The sequence below is a fragment of the Chiloscyllium plagiosum genome, unplaced genomic scaffold (assembly GCF_037043375.1).
Source record: "Chiloscyllium plagiosum isolate Xiang-an unplaced genomic scaffold, Cpla_swu_hap1 HiC_scaffold_5, whole genome shotgun sequence".
Lineage (NCBI taxonomy): Eukaryota > Metazoa > Chordata > Chondrichthyes > Orectolobiformes > Hemiscylliidae > Chiloscyllium > Chiloscyllium plagiosum.
Window position 1 is genome coordinate 37,640,889 of NW_028270143.1, and position 21,160 is coordinate 37,662,048.

General features: G+C 41.3%; 1 protein-coding gene across 3 annotated transcripts in view; it reads left to right on the forward strand.

The window, feature by feature from the left end:
* Positions 1-21,160, forward strand: part of agmo (alkylglycerol monooxygenase) — a 367,646-nt gene that overhangs the window by 218,192 nt on the left and 128,294 nt on the right. For all 3 annotated transcript variants that reach the window (XM_087987110.1, XM_043689829.2, XM_043689826.2), the window contains exons 6-7: positions 7,500-7,566; positions 19,496-19,561. In XM_087987110.1, the coding sequence (XP_087843236.1) occupies positions 7,500-7,566; positions 19,496-19,561 (133 nt within the window). The remainder of the gene's footprint in view (positions 1-7,499; positions 7,567-19,495; positions 19,562-21,160) is intronic.

The following is a 21,160-nucleotide window of genomic DNA, read 5'->3' on the forward strand; positions in this document are numbered from 1 at the left end:
CACCCCCGCCAACCCTGCCCCAACCTCATCCAACACTACCCCCAACCTCGTCCAATGCCGCCCCCCCCACCCCCAACACCGACCCCGTCCCCTCGCTCCTGTGCAACACTGCCCCCCGACCCCAACACTAACCCCGCACTTACCCAAACCCATCCAACACCGCTCCGCCCCCAACCCCGTGCTACCCCCCTCCCAAACCTGTCCAACACGACTCTCACCCCCAACACCACCCTGCCCCCTATCCCGTGCAACACCATCCCCCGCCCCCAACACCCCCAATACCTCCCTGCCCCCAACCCCGTGCAACACCGCCCTGCCTCCAATCCCATCAAACCTCCGCCCCCCTCCCAGCCTACCCCCAAACCCGTAGACACTCGCCCCTCTCTGGGGCAGCTGGACTGGACACCAACAACCATTCTACTGCAGTTGCCTTTGTGGGGTAAGTCTCCAAATAGCGCGCGTACACACACACACAACTTTTTACTGCAACTTTTTGACCTGTACAGGACAATGTTGGAGAGATTATCTGGGGAAGGGGGATGGGGATAGAGTCATAGAGATGCACAGCATGGAAATAGACCCTTCGGTCCAACCCGTCCATGCCGACCAGATATCCCAACCCAATCTAGTCCCACTTGCCAGCACCCGGCCCATATCCCTCCAAACCCTTCCTATTCATATACCCATCCAAATGCCTCTTAAATGTTGCAATTGTACCAGCCTCCACCACATCCTCTGGCAGCTCATTCCATACACGTACCACCCTCTGTGTGAAAACGTTGCCCCTTAGATCTCTTTTATATCTTTCCCCTCTCACCCTAAACCTATGCCCTCTAGTTCTGGACACCCCAACTCCAGGGAAATGACTTTGCCTATTTATCCTATCCATGTCCCTCATAATTTTGTAAACCTCTATAAGGTCACCCCTCAGCCTCCGATGCTCCAGGGAAAACAGCCCCAGCCTGTTCAGCCTCTCTCTGTAGCTCAGATCCTCCAACCCTGGCAACATCTTTGTAAATCTTTTCTGAACCCTTTCAAGTTTCACAACATCTTTCCAATAGGAAGGAGACCAGAATTGCATGCAATATTCCAACAGTGGCCTAACCAATGTCCTGTACAGCCGCAACATGACCTCCCAACTCCTGTTATCAATACTCTGACCAATAAAGGAAAGCATACCAAACGCCTTCTTCACTATCCTATCTACCTGCGACTCCACTTTCAAGGAGCTATGAACCTGCACTCCAAGGTCTCTTTGTTCAGCAACACTCCCTAGGATCTTACCATTAAGTGTAAAAGTCCTACGAAGATTTGCTTTCCCAAAATGCAGCACCTCGCATTTATCTGAATTAAACTCCATCTGCCACTTCTCAGCCCATTGGCCCATCTGTTCAAGATCCTGTTGTAATCTGAGGTAACCCTCTTCGCTGTCCACTACACTTCCAATTTTGGTGTTATCTGCAAACTTACTAACTATACCTCTTATGCTCCCATCCAAATCATTTATGTAAATGACAAAAAGTAGAGGACCCAGCACCAATCGGATAAAATGATTTTCAGATAAAAGTTTCCTCTGTATATGGTACTCGTCATGTAAGTTGAGCTGGATATTGGTGAATATTTCATATATTTTGTGAATCAGTATGAATTGAATAATTCTTCAAAGTGGCTGAATTAGCATACAGATATCACAGAGAACATTGAGGATGGATGAAATTATACAGAAATATGAGACCATGGATTTTAAAAACAAGGATGAGACTTTTCAAGTTCAGGTCATGGCTAACTGAACACTGATGTGGATTAGCCCATGGTGGGTAATGAGTGAATGGGACTTGATGAGAATTGGGGCATGATTAACAGAGATATGAATGGACTGACGTTTTTTCAGAGATTAGAGGGTGGCTAATTCATTTAAAAAAATCAAATCTGGACATAACAACAAGATGGACTATGATTTCAACTATGCTATAAGAGACAAAGCGAGGCAAAGTTATGGAGTTGAAAATAGAAAGCCTTCATGATAGTTCAGACAGGTATGTCACCACACTGTGGATCTAAACAGAATAGAGAGTTCGAGTGTGGTACTTTATCTGCTCTTTATGTTTTCGTGAAGCACAAAACCAAACAAATTGAGCTAAAGATAAAATTGAATGTAAGGATGTCCAGCATAAGAAATGAAAGTTTGCCCAACTGAGGGAGTGTACCTCTTCACTGCTTACATTTTATTTCTAATTTGCTAAGCAACAACATGTCACACAACATTAAGCTCTCCTTCTCCTTGATTTCCACGTATGGAGTCAGCTATTACGAAGGGGCATAGCTTTAAATTAAGGGGTGATAGGTATAGGGCAGATGTTAGGGGTAGATTATTTACTCAGTGAGTCGTGAGTTCATGGAATGCCCTGCCAGTAGCAGTGGTGGACTCTCCCTCTTTATGGGCATTTAAACGGGCATTGGATAGGCATATGGAGGATAGTGGGCTAGTGTAGGTTAGGTGGGCTTGGATCGGCGCAACATCGAGGGCCAAAGGGCCTGTACTGCACTGTATTTTTCTATGTGCTATGTTCTATGTTCATAGTGAGGTATTGGGCCTAATGCAAACACAGATGAGAAAATGAAACACTCACATTTTCACTCAATGTCTTCAAAGTTACCAAGTACTACTTCATGGGAAAAAGAAATTCAAAATCTATCCCAATGTCACATAACTTAAGAAAGCATCTTAAACATTTCTCTTGACAAGGTGACAATGTGCTTTGACACACCAGATGCAGATATGAATGTGGTGATGATGGTGGAATTATTATACATTAATAGTAAATCTTGCCACAGTCCTATTGGACAACGGGGCTGCTCTCTTGTTAGAGATGATTGATTGTGGTTTAACCTGAGGGTTGCAACACTTCAGGCAAGGGGAGAGGTTGGGAAGGAGAGTCATTTACGATTATCTCAGCCAATGTGGCAATTTAACCCAACATGCTGTTAATGTCCCACTCTCTGTATTACAAATTAGCCTTCCAATCAACTGAGTTAACCAACCTCCCTTGTTGTACTTTGCAATATACTTCAAATCCACAAACAATTCTCAGTTGATATATTTTTCACTCGACAGTGGAAAAGGTTCAGTTTAATATTATCTTTCTTGGGGGGCATGTGAAAAGCTGTGCTGTTAGCTTCATACCCAGTGGGTGTTTTATGATCCTGACGGCTATTTGGATGAGACACCTTCAGATTGTCTCTGTTGTTGTTGCAGTCTACAAATATTGTTGCTTCTGCTTCTCTCTATTTGGAAAATGTGGCTATTTTATATTTATTTAAATATTAAAAATGCCTCATCTGATAAGAAAACAGCTGGCTTAGTGTGCTCGACTTTGGAGTGAATTTCAAAGTGTGAAACTGTGTAGGCTTTCAAGTCTCCTATGGATTATTCTTCCCTTATAGTGTCCCCCATTGAGAGCACACACACAAAGTCCATCTGTGTAAATACAAATTTAAATGTCAAACATTGACACTACAGCTAGAGCTAATTTACTGTACTAATTAAATAAAAGATTAAATCGAAAAAGAGGCATAAGACTAACAACAGTCACCAGTTAATTTTCTGTTGCTTTTCATGGCATGTATGAAGGAATTTTCTTTGAAATCTTATTTGTGCTTTTAATAGTTTCCAAGCTACCTTGGTGGGGATAAAAATCAGGTTTCAGCAGTTTTCAAATTTTTCCATGATCAAAAGATTTTTTTGGCACTGTAGCCGCACTTCCCTGGTATTAATATTGTTCTTACTATGATGTTAGAATTTATAAAAATGAATGTTGATTCTATAAATGTCTGAAAAAACATATAAATCTTTAGAAAAGATTAGTTGCACAAGTTCCCTACTCTCAAAGGCTGCTGTTGTATAAACTTAAATTCTAGGAAGAATCTTAAAGATATGTTTCCTTGACTGGACTGAGGATCAATTTTTTGAAAGACTGAATTTGCTTATTTAGCAGAGTGTGGCTGTAATGGAGAATGACTGTGAATCTCATTTGGATTGTCCCTTGTGCATGCAGTCAAGGTCATTTGACAGCACCAAAGCTGTACTCTCCTCAGGGTTGAATTTCCAAGGTTATGCTCTCTCTTCATAACCATTGTACACAATTCTTGATCGATGTTTCACAATGGATGTAAAAACTTACTTGTGGATCAAATGTTCCTAGAGTCTTGTTTAGTAACATTTTGGGTAGCCGCAAGCTTGCCTGCGCACATTCAGTCAGAATACTAAATATGCAGAACTTAACGGCTGGCATTTTAAAACTGTGAATTAATGTTGTGTTGATTAGGGTTGATGATGCCCAGTGACAGAGATTTTATTCATGTGATTTCCTGCTCTTCACCTCATGAATTATGCATGCATTAGTGTTTTTCTCGTGGATCACATGACAGGTGGGTGTTCTCGGCATTGCCGCTCACCCTGTTGATGCCATCTTGAAATCCCAGCTGCACTTCACTGTCAACACTGCAAGCCAAGAACTGCCTGTCACTGCAGTGGTGGAACATTATCACTCGGGACATGATTCAGAAAGAAAAATTTGAAGCCCACTTCTTGCACATGAATCCAAATGTGCTGATAGTGGAGACGAAGCCTGTTCTTGCTGGCCATTGCAGAAGGCACACCACCAGACACAGCCAAGCTGGACACAGTTAGCAGCCTTGGTCAGATCCGTGGCCTGGGGCTGACACAGGGTGCATTTTATATCTTAGAGCTCACACACTTTGTACGTAATTTAGAGGCTGCAGCCTCTGAGACTTGATGGCTATTTTTCATGTAGAGGGAGAGGCGGGCAGCTTTTTATGTGGGAGCACTAAACAGTGAAATGGTTGCTGTATGGTGCTGAGCTACTGAATAACTCACCTAAAGCATGTTCCAATAGTTCACCCGGCAAACACAGGCCATATGTTCTTCAAGCAAATAACCAAATATGAAAGCCACAGATCCTTCTTGAGGTCAAATGGCCACAATCAGTGTGGTTCTTGGTTCCACCAGGCTCTGGGAATCCATGTCCTGGATGGGACAAGGTTCAATCCTGTTGTGGAAGTGCAACCAGTCCAAGAATTACAGGAAGCTCAGTAGTGGTGCTGTGGAGACATCAGTCCAGGGGTTGGGCCAACATTTCCAATAACGAGACAAAGTAGGGGAGTTAGTATGATGAAAATAGATTGAAGAGTAGTTTGTGGTATTGAAGAAATAGGCGAAGTAGTGAGGTGTTCCTAGTGAGAGAGTAGGAAGTGCAGAAGGAAGAAGTGTTAGTAGTTTGGGAGGATGATATGAGTAAAAGCCTTTGATAGGACATGGTACATGTAGTAATGAGAGTTGAAGTCAATGAACCTTGCTGAGAGGTGTGTGGTGGCCCTGTGCTTGTGAGGCGGCAGAGAAAAATGGTGTTGATTACCCTTGTGGAGCATGGAATATCACAAACTTTTTTCGTGTCGCTGTGTGTTCCATTTTACCCATAGCATAGCTGCGCTGCTATCTGAGTCATTTAGCCACCTTTGGCAGGCCGCTGGATGAAGCACAGCCCTTTTCTCCACCACTCCATAAAATGTTGGTGTGTGAGATGTGTGTGTGTCCCTTTGCACAAAGAAACTTGGTAGAAGCATGCAAGCCCAGAAATCCAAAGTGAAATGCTGAAGTGCTAGGTGAGTTGGACTGACAGCAACCATGATACTGTGATGAGTAGTTTGTAAAAAGGAGGAAGCCTCTCCCATTAATTTTCTAATCATGGAACTATGCTACAGAGATTTACAAATCAGCTGTTCTCTCAAGGACACATCTTAATATTTTAGCAACATCGTTATCAGGATCGACCTGAAGATTATAAATTCAAATTCTCTCATAAATGCAATTGCTTCTGTTGGTAAATAACAAATGCAAAATTGGGAATTAAAGCTCATTTTTGATGAAGAACCTGCATCGATGTTGAAACAGTGAATACCAGTAGAATACAGCTAAGCCAGAACTTAATTTACCCCATTTTTAGATATGAGTTGAGGTGTGCTGTCTCAGTTTTGTATTTAGTTCCTGTTTGAGAATGAATGACTGATAATGTTTTGGTGGTGAATCCAACATTTGGTGATGATGAAAAAGTAGCAGTATCAATTTAATGTTAATTCACACTTGGAACAAGTTAAAATTCTGCCCATGTTTTCTCAGTCCTCCCCATGCTGCTACTTTTCTGAATCATAATGTCCATCTCATTTACAAAGTTTTCAACTCCCTTGTATTTGCTGTTCACCGCTTTCCCCACTTTCCATCCGTCCCTTCCTTCCATTCTGGCTCTCCAGTGGAAAGCTCTATCCCCTAGAACCCAGCCAATGGCTTGAAATTGGAAAAAGCATGAATTCAAATGATATCTTAAAGTTAAGTTCAACAGAACATGTGTTTTACTTGTTGCCAGCCAGACAAACCATTCCCCATGCTCTTTCCAACTTCCTGTGAGTACAGAAGCCAAGAAGTCAGCTGGACAATTTGCATGCGTGCATGCACACTCACAAATTAGAAGTACATAATTCAGTTTTGATAGGATTCACTGGGGCAGTAGGGAAAAAAACCATTTAGAAGAGCAGCATGCAATGGCATTTATTGTTAATCCCTAGACATAAGATAATACCACATTTCAACTGTTGGTTTCAAAATTATGAACAATTAATTACCTTTAGGAACTTAAATTATGTCAAGTAAATAAGTTGTGTGAAATTCAACAAATTGGATGACCTGTTTGCATCAAATGCAAGTAGTCAGATCCAAAAATAAAAAAAAGTTATTGTCTTTCCCAGTTAAAGTAATGTTCATTCATATAATTGATTTGAATTGCAAGATAATGCCTTTGATTTGTACCTGATTGATATCTGTCCTGCTTAACAATCTCGAATGTTCAGAATGGAAATCTGAAAATGTTGGAATGAACACGACCAATTTTTTACAATCATTAATTTTGAACCACCACTAAAGTTTGTTTAAAAATCAATTTTCTTTGGGCAGGTAGTGATTTTAGTGATACTATAGATACCTTGGTTTCTAAATAGCCTCTTTGTTCTTGTGCAAGTATCAAAATATTAGGAAGGAAAAAATGAACAGAACCACTCGGTTCAGATTGCTTAGAAGAAACTGGAGCTTCCATCTGAGAAAATGTTGAGTTGCTCTGGGATTTCCACACATTGAGAATATCATAGCCTATTGAAACCACAGACTAAACTTACCTTCTACCTGGGTATTTCCTCTGAAATAAAACAATTTTAATTAGCAGGCTGTTCAAGGATATTCAGTTTAAATAAAACTCAAAATAGTCCTTATGGTAGCTATTACAATGTAATGTTATTATTTTAACATCTGCTTTTCTGTCATTTCAAGTTTAAAAATAAAATTGTTTCTTAATCCCTTGAGCTGGCTGTGGGTAGTTATTTTTCGATTTTGGCATTAAAGCCCAGTGTTAAATGGTTTCCTGACTCTGTTGCAGATAATTGGTAACCTTGGGCCTCTGGAACTGATCCTCAACACACCCAGTCACCACAGAGTCCACCATGGTGAGTCTGTCCTCGTAGAATGGACTTCTGTCTTGTAAATGTGTAATTTTTCCGGCAGTCTGGAAATCTGTCAGCAAACATCTTCGAGGTTATATATTTTTTCTTTGATTGAACAGTTTTGGAATGATTTCAGAAACATACTGTATTGAAAGAATTAAATTCTAACTGAATAATTATATTTTTCAGGAATTCCATGTTTAAAACAAGGATTGTATTTGGATCAACTTGTTAACCATATGCCAAAAGCAGGCAGTTTACAAAATTTTCTACTATAAATATTTATCCAGCAACTCAATTTGAATAAAAATCATACAAAACATGTCAGGAAAATGAATTTAATTGTTTTTAAAGACTAACAGTAATTAGCTATTGTCCCAGTGAGATTCATCATTGTACTGGCAATATTTATTACACTGATAACGTGAGGTGTTTAAAAAAACAATTTGTTGAGTAACATTCTACTTAATTCAACAATTACATAAATGGTTATGAATTTAGTCTCAATTGAGGAGATGTTTACCAAACCTTCAATTCAGCGTATCTTAATATTGTTCTGTGTTTCATACTAAGATTTGTATAACTGATACTAAAACAGTGCAAAGTAGTTCCGATCTAAATATATAACAACAATGGAGATAATTATTCAGTACTATCATGACCAAAATATCCTCTGCTTCTCCTTTCATGTATTCAATAAGAATATTTTGCACTTTCTTTCACATTTTGCACTATGGAGAGTCAGTTTCCTCCGGTAAGCCTCCAGTTCAGATGTGCATCCGTAAAAGTCTATAAATTGTGTGAAAAAAATAACTTTTTTTCAAATAAAATTCCATTTCAGCAAATACTTTCTGTATTTACATGATGAAGTTTAAATATTGGAATACAAGTATAAAGGTAATGTCCCGAATTGAGTTGAGGAAAAAGATGTAGCTTTTTATTTTGCTTTTTGATCCAGGTGTGAGAGTATTTATGCAATTGCAAAAATAAACATTAGATTAAAGGTTCTGGAGTGTAAAGCAGGCAGGCAGGAGGTTGGAAAAACACAGCAAACCAGGCAGCATCCGGAGGTGGAGAAGCAGATGTTTTGGGTGTGACCCTTCTCCAGTTTGGATTCCAACATCTGCAGTTTTTTTGTCTATAACCAAGTTCTGGGGTATTGTAACATTATCTAACCGAAATGCTGACAGCTTGAATTGACACATTAAGAGGAATATTCAAATTGCAGTTTACAAACTAGTATGTATTCACAGACTTACATGCTCACTTAAAGTAATGTATACTTTGATGCGCATGCATATACCTTAATTCTTCAATACATACACATGCATATTCATGGTAACACCAATATTAACAGCACTTTTACAAACAAAGTGCTAAGAAACTCAGCAGGTCTGGCAGTATCTTTAGAGAGATGTGTCTCCCAAGCACTTTCTGGTTTTATTTCAGATCTCCAGTATTTTCGGTGCTTTGTTTTCTGAACAGCTGTTATATTTTAGCATAGCACAGCTGTTAATAACTCTGAAAACATGACTGTATCATAGGGATGAAAATCAGAAAATTAAATCCCAAATGAACCAAGTTGACCTCCTCTGATTAACTGTATTAGAAGAAAAGAATTTTGAAGCTCAAGAAGTTCAACACCCTCCAGGATAAAGCAGCCTGCTTGATTTGCAGCCCATTTGCCACCTTAACCTTCTAATCCCTCCACCACTGATGCACAATGGCAATAGTGTGTATCATCTAAAAGTTAGATAACCCTTTATCTGAAATCCGAATAGCTCCAAACTCCGAAGGCTTTTTTGTGAACTTCTTATCTCATAAATAAGGTTGTTTGGCATGCAACGGTTTACTCAACTCCACACCCATGCGATGCATGTCACTCAGATGCAACATGGGAGGGGGGGGGGGGGGGTGGAGAGCTGCACGAGGCCCAGCACTGGTAGGCCTCAATTCTGTCTCAGGGCCTGTTGTTCACAGTGAGTCTGCTGTTCAGTAAGATTTTTAAAAAATTTCACCATTGAATTGTCACTTATTCCAAAACTTGAAAAATTCCAAATTCCGAAAACCAGCTGGTCCCGAGCGTTTCGGGTAAAGGATTGTGTACCTGTACTGCAGACGCATACCAAGCCTCCTCTGACAGCACTTTTCATATTTGTGACCTCTATCACCTAGAAGGACAAGAACAGCATGGCAACACCACTTGCAAGTTCCTCTCCAAGCCACGCGTCAAACTGATTTGGAACTATATATTTTTTTAAAATTTACTGTCAGTGGATCAAAAATCTGGAACCCCTTTCTGAACTGCATATCTGTACACTGAAATGACTGCAGTGGTTCAAGAAGCCAGCTCACCACCACCTTTTCTCAATGTGGGTAATTAGGGTTGTACATTAAATGTTGACTTCGCTTACGATGCTCTCATTCCATTAGCAAATTTTTTAAAAAAAATTGACAGGACCATTGGACGGTGAGAAGACGAGTATGGAGCTGGGGTGAAATGACGGGAAATAATTGAACCAGTTACCACTTTTAAACATATAATTCTGCTATTTTAGGTAATCCTTTGAACTAGAGGGCTATTGGATCCCAGATGCACAACTAGAGGTGGGCAAAAAATTCCCACAGATGGTCTGTTTACTGGGAGAGTCCCACATGCATCAATTTTGCAGAAGTCAGGTCAGGGATGAAACACAGCTTGAGAGGAGAGGTGATCTGTTGGCAGCAGATCAGGGGAACATTCAATAGGGATAACACTCCATTTCAAAATTTAAGAGTCTGAAAGCCTTGAGTATTTTTAAAATCTGATAAGCTGTCACCTTGAAGGACCCTCTTTTCTTTTTTGCTCTTACTTGTGTCAGCACCATCATCCAGTGCTGAGGAGCACATTAATGTCCCTCTGGCTTCATTGTCCTCATTCATTTAATGGTCAGCGTACCTTCGGTCATTGACTAGAAAATCAAATGGGAAAATTGGGTGAAAAGTGCCTGTTTGAAACTCGAAAGTTGTCTGAATAATGGGATCCAAACCCCAAGATAAAAATACAGCTCAAAACAAAGACAAACAGTAGTCAGATTAAACTGTGTTAGAAGAACGGTAATGACCATAGATTAAATCAGGAGATTTAATTTAGTTTGGGATTATGGTTGACATGGACTGGTTGGATTGAAGGGTCTGTATCCATGCTGTATGACTCTAGGAGATGGTGGCACAATAGCATTGCCTTTGGACTGGTAATTCAAGCCACTTTCCTTTGTGCCAGTAATAACAACCAGAGTTTTCTCCGATTCCCATTGGTTCCAATTTTGTTAGAGGTTTTTGGTGCCACACTCAGTCAAATGCAACCTTAATGTCATGGGCAGTCATGCTCACCCCACTTCTGAAATATCCAAAGATTTTGCCAAAATTGAGAGAGATCCTGCACAAATATATAGTCAAGCAACAGCGTAGCCATGCAAAATCATACCTTTATGGACAATGTACCAGTTAACACCATCAACACCATGGAAATGTCATGTTCCACTGGGAGGACAGACATAGTGGAGATGGCAGCACTGTAGACTATAGTCTGGAAGAAGTTGTCCTTGGAGTCCACAACATGGACTCCAGAACCTAACTTGTCTCACAGCATCAGGTCAAACATGGGCATGGAAACTTCCAGCTGATTACCACCTACTGCCCATCTCCCTCAGTTGACATATCAGTGTACCCCCATGTTAAACACCACTTAGAGATAACGCAGAGGGAGGCAAAGGTGCAGAACGTACTCTAGATGCAGAGCTTCAGTGTCTATGACCAAAAGTGGCTCAGGAGCTCCATGTTTGACTGAGTTGGCTGAACCTTAAGTACATAGCTGCTAGATTGGGTCTACGACAAGTGATAAGGGAACTCACAAGAGGGGAAAATAACTATTTGATCTCACGATCATCAATCTACCTGTTGCAGATATGTACGTCCTTTGTGTTATCAATAGGAATGATTAATGCACAGTCCTTTTGGAAATATATTTCCTATTTATGCTGCCATCTCCTGATTTATTCTATGGTAATGGTATTGCCATTGGCCTGGAGATTGAGAAGTTCCTGCTGAAACTCTGTGGACACGGATGTAAGTTCGACTGTAGCACCTCATGGAATTTATATTCAATGAATAAATCAGAAATATAAAATTAGTCACATGATTATGAAGCATCAGCCTGGTTCATGAATAACTTACGGGGAGGGAAATCTGCTGTTTTGAACCCATCTGACCTACATGTGACTCCAGGACAGCAACAATGTGGTTGATTCTTAACTGCCCTCAGTAAAAGTTCATTTAAGGATTAATGTTGGTCTTGCCAGGGATACGCACAGGGTGGCACTGTCGTTAGCACTGATGCCTCACAGCGTCAGGGACCGGACTTCGATTCCAGCTTCAAGTGACTGTGTGGGATTCCTCCTGGTGCTCCGGTTTCCACCCACAATGCAAATAAGTGCAGGTTAAGTAGATTAGCCATGCTAAATTGTCCATAGTGGCAGGGGACATGCAGGTTAGGTGGATTAGCCATGGTAGATGCAGGATTACAGGGATAGGGTAGGGGGAGTGGGTCTGGGTGGGCTGCTCTACAGAGGGTTGGTGTGGACTCAGTGGGCCAAATGGCCTGCTTCCACATTGTAGGGATTCTATGATTCTGCAAAAATAAGGTGGATGGAGACCAGATGTGAAAAACTGAACAGAAAGGAGTAGCAGTGGAGAGAGGGGTGGGTCATAGCTGAATGGGGATGGGGTGAAGTGATGAAAGTCAGAATCATTACCTCAGTGGGGAGGAATTTTTAAAAATGTGTGAGCTATTTAGGAAACAGCCCCCCGCCCACCAGCCCCCACAGTCCCCCAGTATCTGTATTTCGTGTAAGTAGAAATGGGTGGTTGTGGTGTAGCCTCGACTCTCTCACAGTCTGTGGGACTTTGATAGCAATGGGTTTTTGGAGGGAGGCTTCCTCCTCCAAGACCAAGGTGAAAAATGAAAGCTGCGATCTGCTGTAGCTTTCCCACTGCTTTTTGTGCATGTAAGATGAAACTTGGAGGTAGCCATGACGGTGTCCCAAGGGGCAAAGAACGACAAATGTTTGGATTTTCGACACTGTCACAAAAGTATATACTGAAGATGGTTTTCACAATTGTTGAAATTTAAAAGAGAAACAAACTATGATCCAATTTGCATTACCTGATCCCAGGGGGCTGATAAACCTTGCTTCAATCGTTGCTTTCTTGCAAACTCCAGACATTTTATTATTCAGTCTCCTCCCTCCCGTGGATAGCATAATCTAGCTGGCAGAAAATCCAAACACGTTACATCGAACTGCCTAGTTCAAGATTTCACAAATCGATTTATATCAGTGTGGACATGGACTTGGACTGCACTCTGCTGACATGTTGATTTCTAGGTATTTAGAAGTGTACCATGATATTTCAGAATCAATATGTGGAGCATTATGCATTTAAACAGTAATGTTTCCAATATAGAAGCAAACAATTCATCTCGATGTATCAATGAATGCATTTTGCATGAGCAATACTAATCTAATCTTACTGACTTCATTTCTGTGCACAGTCCTGTAACTTCTCTTTCAGTCGTAATCCAATTTACCCTGAAAAATAGTAATGGCTTTCGCCTTCCTGTGCCAAAACACTCCATGCTCCAGTAAGTCACTGTCTGAGGTTTTTCCTCTCTGAATAACAATTTTAAATTGAGGATTCCCTTGTTGCTGACCCCTAATCAGGGGAAACAACCTTTACCTGTTTACTATAAAATCCACATAATTTCATGAAACTCAAAACAAATTCACTGTCAGCTTATTGCACTCCATTGGATAAAGAAACCTAGTGCACAGAAGGAAAGTATTTGGCTCATCATACCGATACAAACTCTTGAAATACCTATTCAATTAGTCCCATTCCCTGGCTGTTTCCCTATAGTCCTGCAATTGACTTCCCCTTAAATTGTTGATCCAGTTGTTTTTAAAAGGCATGGTTGAATCTCCTTGCACTTTCATGAACAGTACATTCCGAACCATAGCTCATTGTATTAAAAGAAATTCTCATTTCCCCCTCCACCTTTGCTTCTTCTCATAATTACTGTAAACATGTCCCCTTTAGTAAGCAATACTCCTCAGTGCATCTATGTTCTCCTTATTTATATTGACTAAAGCTGCTCAGATTTTGAGTATTTCTAAAAAGCTTCCTCAAGTTTATCTTTATAAATATTATTTTCTCAACCCTGACACCATGCTAGTAACTTTCATTGTGCATACACTGTAATGCTGATGTCCTTTGTGTAATCGAACACCCAGCAAAGCACACAATACTCCCATGGGAGCTGCATCAATGCACAAATTCATCATTGCATAGAAGCAGGAGGTTGAGGCAATTCAGTTCACTGTGTCCAAGCACAATCTCAATACTTGTTGAGGACGCTGAAGTAGGAAAATTGGCAAATACAGGGTAAAAGGCTGTTAGATAGCATTAACTACTAAACACGGAATAGGTGGATTGATGCCTGGTGTAGTGTACTTAAATAAAGTAGGACTGGTAAATAACTTAGGTTCAGTTTCCTTAAACATCGGGTTGCCCAGCAGACAGATTAATTACAGTGACACACAGCTACACACACTTCCATTTACAATGTACAACTTGGAATGACAGTGGTTGCTAGTTACATTCTGGTTGATGGCCCATTACCATGCTCAATTCTTAAAATGTTACCACAACTATCTCTTTCTCCAGTGATAAAGTCAGGTGTGTTAAGAATGAAAGTAAATGTACATTAGGGTAGTTGCAAAAATCTTTATTCACAGGAATAAGAAGTGAAGAATTTAAGAACTGAAATGTCTTATTTTGTTGAAGGTTTAGGAGGTTTGACATTCCTTCCAGGTCTCTTGATGGTATAACCGTCCTGACTTCTGGATTTTTAAATTTGGTGTTCTTGACTTGTAGGTGCAGTATCTTGTCTGTTTTTTGTATTGAATATTGTCATTGATAGTCTTCTACACTTCCACTTTCAGTGCAACTACCCTGTGTTGTACACACAACTGGACTACTCTAAAGTGCCTGGTGTTAGTTTCTATTCCTACTCAATGTTGGTCAGTTAGATGTTGTAACTTCATACTGTACTTTCTGGCTAGTTCTGCTGGTAACCAGGTTCTCTGGGTAGGATGGATGATTCTACATTTCTGTCCCATGTGCACATTCGGCAGTTTTCTACCTCCATGCCTGTCCTGTACTATTTTCATTCTCCTTGTTTTTCAAGAAGTTTGTCTTGTATCTCTGAAAAATTGGACAAGCAGTCAAAGCTTACCTTTCAAATAAGATCTGAGCTGATGACGCTAAGCTCATATCCAGAGCTTTCGCTCTTAAGAGTGGCATAGAAATATGCAGTTCCTGTTTTGTTACCCTGTAACTCATGATTAGCGCTTTAATAATGTGAATCATTTGCTTGGTGAGAGCTTTGGATCTGTGATAATGTCATGATGTTATCATATGGTTTATGCTCCAATTGACACACACTTACATGAAAGACCTGCCAGTGTGTTGTTCCCTGTTGTCTGACCTGGCCATGATCCCTGAAATGATCATGATGAGACTGAATATTGTACTTAATGAAGTATCCTTCAACTGTCTGACAAGTGGAAATGTAGAAAAGTACTCAGTGATGAGAAGAAAATCATCACCATATATGGTCAATAAATGGTACAAATTTGAACCAAGGAAATGATGGAATATTAAGGGTGTTGAGTTACTTGTGTTAATGTTTTTGGTGACTCTGACTTCCTTTGCACATTCTCACTATTTGTTCAATGTCATTTTTGATATTTGAACAATACATATTATTCCATGTTAGGCACTAGTTTGCTCTGTGCTGAAAATGTGTTGCTGGAAAAGTGCAGCAGGTCAGGCAGCATCCAAGGAACAGGAGAATCGACTTTTCGGGCATAAGCCCTTCTTCAGGAATGAGGAAAGTGTGTCCAGCAGGCTAAGATAAAAGGTAGGGAGGAGGGACTTGGGGAAGGGGCTTTGGAAATGCGATAGGTGGAGGGAGGTCAAGGTGAGGGTGATAGGCCGGAGTGGGGTGGGGGCGGAGAGGTCAGGAAGAAAATTGCAGGTTAGGAAGGCGGTGCTGAGTTCGAGGGATTTGACTGAGACAAGGTGGGGGGAGGGGAAATGAGGAAACTGGAGAAATCTGAGTTCATCCCTTGTGGTTTGAGGGTTCCTAGGCAGAAGATGAGGCGCTCTTCCTCCAACCGTCGTGTTGCCATGGTCTGGCGATGGAGGAGTCCAAGGACCTGCATGTCGTTGGTGGAGTGGGAGGGGGAGTTAAAGTGTTGGGCTACGGGGTGGTTGGGTTGGTTGGTCCGAGTGTCCCAGAGGTGTTCTCTGAAACGTTCCGTAAATAGGCGGCCTGTCTCCCCAATATAGAGGAGGCCACATCGGGTGCAGCGGATGCAATAGATGATGTGTGCGGAGGTGCAGGTGAATTTGTGGTGGATATGGAAGTGTCCCTTGGGGCCTTGGAGGGAAGTAGGGAGGGAGGTGTGGGCACAAGTTTTGCATTTCAAATTCCTCGAACTCAACACCGCCTTCCTAACCTGCAATCTTCTTCCTGACCTCTCCGCCCCCACCCCACTCCGGCCTATCACCCTCACCTTGACCTCCCTCCACCTATCGCATTTCCAAAGCCCCTCCCCCAAGTCCCTCCTCCCTACCTTTTATCTTAGCCTGCTGGACACACTTTCCTCATTCTTGAAGAAGGGCTTATGTCCGAAACGTCGATTCTCCTGTTCCTTGGATGCTGCCTGACCTGCTGCGCTTTTACAGCAACACATTTTCAGCTCTGATCTCCAGCATCCGCAGCCCTCACTTTCTCCACTAGTTTGCTCTGTGCCTATGTGTTCCTAATGTCGCTGTGTGATATGTCATGTCAAAGAGGTTTGTGCTCGAGTACTTTTTTCCCTATAAACATTGCACCTCTAAAGATAGCTAGTTCATCTCTGTTGATCAAAATGTTGTGAGTGTGTTTGGAACCTCTTGAGTCATATCAGGCCATCTTTCTACTATACTATTTTACAGTTTCTTCAGTCATGGATCATTCATCATTTCTTCCAAAAATTGGTTGCATCTGGGTTAATGAAAACTCATCAATTGACCTTGAGCACACCTTCCTCAAAGCCTACATTGTATAATGGAATTTCTGCATTCCTGTTTTGGATTTGGTAATCTGTGTGTCTGAAATTATCATTTGAGATCAGGTTGTAGTAGCCATTGAAGATGTGCCCATGTCCATTTACCAGAAGTCCTTGTAATCCATGTTGTGTGCCTGTCACTAGCTTGTGTCAAATTATTTCCATTGGTTTGTGATTGTCTTCCACATACAGAGTGATATAGTACACGATTATACAGCAAGATGCATGTTCCCTTCATTGAGAATGGCTTAGTATCAAAATGAAGCTGCCTGGTTTATTGACTGCAATAATTGGCAAGGCAAGGCATGGAGGATATGATTATGCAGTAACCACTAAGCAAACAAATGCTCAGAGACCAAGTGTGCAACCTTGTGATGCAGCCTTGTCAAATCCATGAGCTAGGTGTCTGTTTGTCTGTGCAAGCTTGCAGTAGTTTTTCAATGTTAGCTCCTGGTGCACCCTGCAATACAACTCTTTTTATTTCCTACAAGTGGATTGGACAGGTTCAGTGATGGTCAAGAGGAGTTAGCAAGTATCAAGTGCCAATGTCCATGGTCAAAGAGTGCGTGGGGCTGATGTCCAAGCATCAAGCCTTGATACTCTGTTTAGTGCTGAGCAGTCTGGGGGGTGGGGGGGGGGGGGGGGGGGGGCGTTGGTGTTGTGGATGGTAGCGGCATGTTGGTTGCTGCCAGTAGAGAGCTAACATCAGTAGGCTTGGAGGGGAACTTGTAGGTGGTGGTATTCCCAGTATCTGCTGCCTTTGTCCTTCTCGATGGAAGTTGCCATGGGTTTGGAAGGTGCTGTCTGAGGATCTTTGGTGATGTCAGGCTTCAGTGATGAGGATAACATAGGATACTGAATATTAATGAGGTGGGTGCTGGTGTTAATAAGGTGTTTAACCAGTTATAAGTCCCTTTAATTGACAACTCATTGTAAGAAACTCAATAGGCAAAAGTATAAAAAATGCAGCAAAAATGCTCCCAATATCAGATAGGTCTCTGCAGACTTCTTGTCTGATTCTGTCATGAATCACATCAAAGCCCATGTGCTCAGAGTTTGCTGTCCACGTGGGCAACTCAAACAGTTAAAGATTTTGGCACTATTGCTATCATATAGCCAAAGAAAATTAGCAAAGGCAGGCTTAAGACCAAAATCAACACGGGACTTCCAACAGTTTAGATACAACTCCTTCAGGACTCTGACTGGTAGGATGTTTATGCTAGTTTCTGTGTTGACATTGGTTTTGAGCCAGTGTTTGCTTGTTTTCTTTGGGCAAGTGACACTAGCAGTGGCAAAAGAAATTAACTATTTGACTTTGTAAATGCGGCACATTGTGTGGACAATGTGGAAAGCCTAATCGCCTTTTGGTTTAAGATTCTTCTAATTTGGTGCCTCACCTTGGACTGTCTTGCTGCTAACTTTGTGTATGTGCTTTCACTGATGCTGTTCTCTGGGGTACACTATGTGGTTTCTGCCAACACACTTTCTCTTTAACCACTTTGCGTTCTAGCCTCTGGAATCCGTTTTCTTGCTCAGGTGAGCCGAGTGTCCTTTCACACCACCTGACTTGCAAAGATCTGAGAACACAGTAAAGTGTTGTAGTGTGAGTAACAGATCACACATCCACATAATGCCCTTGCTTTCTGTGGGCTTTACCTCTGGAAGCTGCAACCATTACAGACGTTGTTTGGCTTCACACTTTCTACCAGCTTTTGGCAGTGTCTCAACCAGCATTCCCTCTAACTTTCTTTGGAACTAACAAATTTTGGAACTGGAATTCAATGCCACTATTGCAAACTGACAGTGATCAGTGTGTACACGTTTAGAAGGGCCATTGGTCTCAACGATGTGAGGTTTTTCTTTCTTCAAGATATCTTTTCGGAAAGCTTGTGAAAACTAGCTCCATTACTGAATAATACAGCTCAGTCTCTGAGCAATCACAGTTCTTACCTTGCCTACTGATAAAATAATCAATTGGTTGGGTGGCATGGTGGCTCAGTGGTTAGCACTGCTGCCTCACACAGCCAGCCACCAATTGTCTCGCTGACGGTGCAGAAATGTCTGTATGTGCCCCAGACTAGAGAGTCACCTATTGCAATCGTTTACTTGGAACCTGACATACCAGTCGAGTCAGTCACCGTACCAGAAGCTTGACAATCAGTGCTATTTTCCCCTGAGAGGCCATCCCGCTGCTACAGTATCCAAAATGGCATACCAGTTTGAAATGGGGATTGTCACAGGAGACTCCTGCACTACCTGGCCACCTTTCATTCTTAGCGGTCAGTCATCTACTTGACTGGATCTGCAGTATCTCCACCTTCCTGAAACTGTCATCCAAGACGTCCCCTTGCTCTTGTAAACTCATTGCCTCTAACTGCCACTGCAATTGATTTAGAAGATCGTGCACATTTGTATAAATATAGTTGCAAGTTGAATATCAATTGGAAAGAATCCATGGTTAAATTGTTTGTGGCATGACCTTGTATTTTAATTTATTTTGCATCCTCATGAAGGGCTCCTGCCCGAAAGGCCAATTTTCCTGCTTCTCAGATGCTACCTGACCTGCTGTGCCTTTCCAGCACCACTCTAATCTTGACCTTGTATTTTAATTGTTAGTATTTGCTTAGCTTGTATAACTGAGTCGCACACTTCACATGTCACTTCACACGCCTAATTGTTAAAATAACTTGTGTGTTTCTACAAACCCATTCCTTTAGGACGGAACCATTACTGCATCGACAAGAATTATGCTGGAACTCTTATCATTTGGGACAGGATTTTTGGTAAGTGAAAGTCACTGGTCTATTTTGGGAGAAATTCTAGTTTCTCAAAGACTATTCATTGGGTCATTGTGCAAAACACTTCACTGTAACAAATATTCACTTTACAGGGCTGTATTTAAAGTAGCACATAATAAGACAGTTGAAAACAAAGATCCCACTTAATGAAAACTTTTAAGAGCCATGAAGATTAGCTGTGGCATTCTTGTACTGTCATTGCCCTCACTCCTTCACTCTAAAAACCCTCTCCTCCCACACTTCCTAGTTCAGTATATTCCAATTTGGGGAACTTATAAGGAACCAAGGACAGAGAATTGATGTGAAAATGTTATCTCCAAAGGTGAGGAGCATCCTCATGAAGAATTTCCATAGGCTTAACCAAGGCCATGCTAAGGCAGTTTATGTAGATGGTGGTTCCATACCCAGTGCCCCAACAGAACCACATCTCTTGAAGTAACGTTGTCCAGCCAAAGGCTCCACATTACACATCATCTTCAGATAGAACAAATTGAAACCGAGAAAATTACCAAAAAGGTATAATGAGTAAAATGAGGACTGGTCAAATAGATTGGTTGATCCTCTACAATAGGAGACCCAAAGAACAGTCTCTCATTTTCCACTTAGGGATCCTGTAGCCTCTAGAATTGAACATGGAGTTTGATAACTTTAGAGCTGGATGATTTTTACCCATCCCCACAGCCTGGTCTGTCATGACATTGGCTGCTTTCAGCACAACCACTCCATTCTCTCTTACTGTCAGCTTTTATTATCATTTGTTCAGCTTCTTTTCTGTCCAGACCTACTATCAGTAATCCTTTGTTGGCTTCCCCTTTTCATATCCCCATCTCTGTCTCTCTCTCTCTATCTATCTATTGTCTCTCTCCTTCTCTGAGCTTCATCTTCATCCATTTGCTCCCCTCTCCCCCACAGCATTCCCACAACCTCATCTTCAGCATAAATATCACTTTTTTCTAGCTAACAGTTCTGATGCAAAGGCACCAGATTAATAAAATTAACTCTGCTTTCACCTTGCAGACGCTGGCAGACCTGTTGAGTTTTGCCAGCAGATTCTGTTTTTGTAGAAGGATATACTAAACCTAATGTTATAATATGGCAGGATTAATCAATGATCTCCAAATAAAGACACCCCCTAGTTAGCAGCAACCATAATATCACAAATTCTGTACTCATTTTGAAAGGGAGGAGTGTTCATTTTAGACTAATATTATAAACTTAAATAAGGGCAACCACGTAGGCAGGAAATATGAACTAGCTGAAGTGAAGATAACTCGGCTAGGAGAGAGATCAATTGAAACACAATAGCTAGTGTTTGAGGGGAAATCTCAGAAAATTCAATAAGAATATCCTTTTTATAATAAAATAATCAAAATGGAGATCCTACCATTTGTGGTTAAATAAAGAAAAAAATAGAAAAAGACACATAATTGAGCAGCAGGCCAGGTGATTAGATAGAATGTTCAGAACAACGAAAAAAACGCTTTAAGATTCTTCAGGAGAAAGAAAGGAAACTATCTCAAAATGTAAACTGGACAGCAGGTTTTGACAGCTATTTAAAACTGAAACATGGAAGTAAAGCAAATG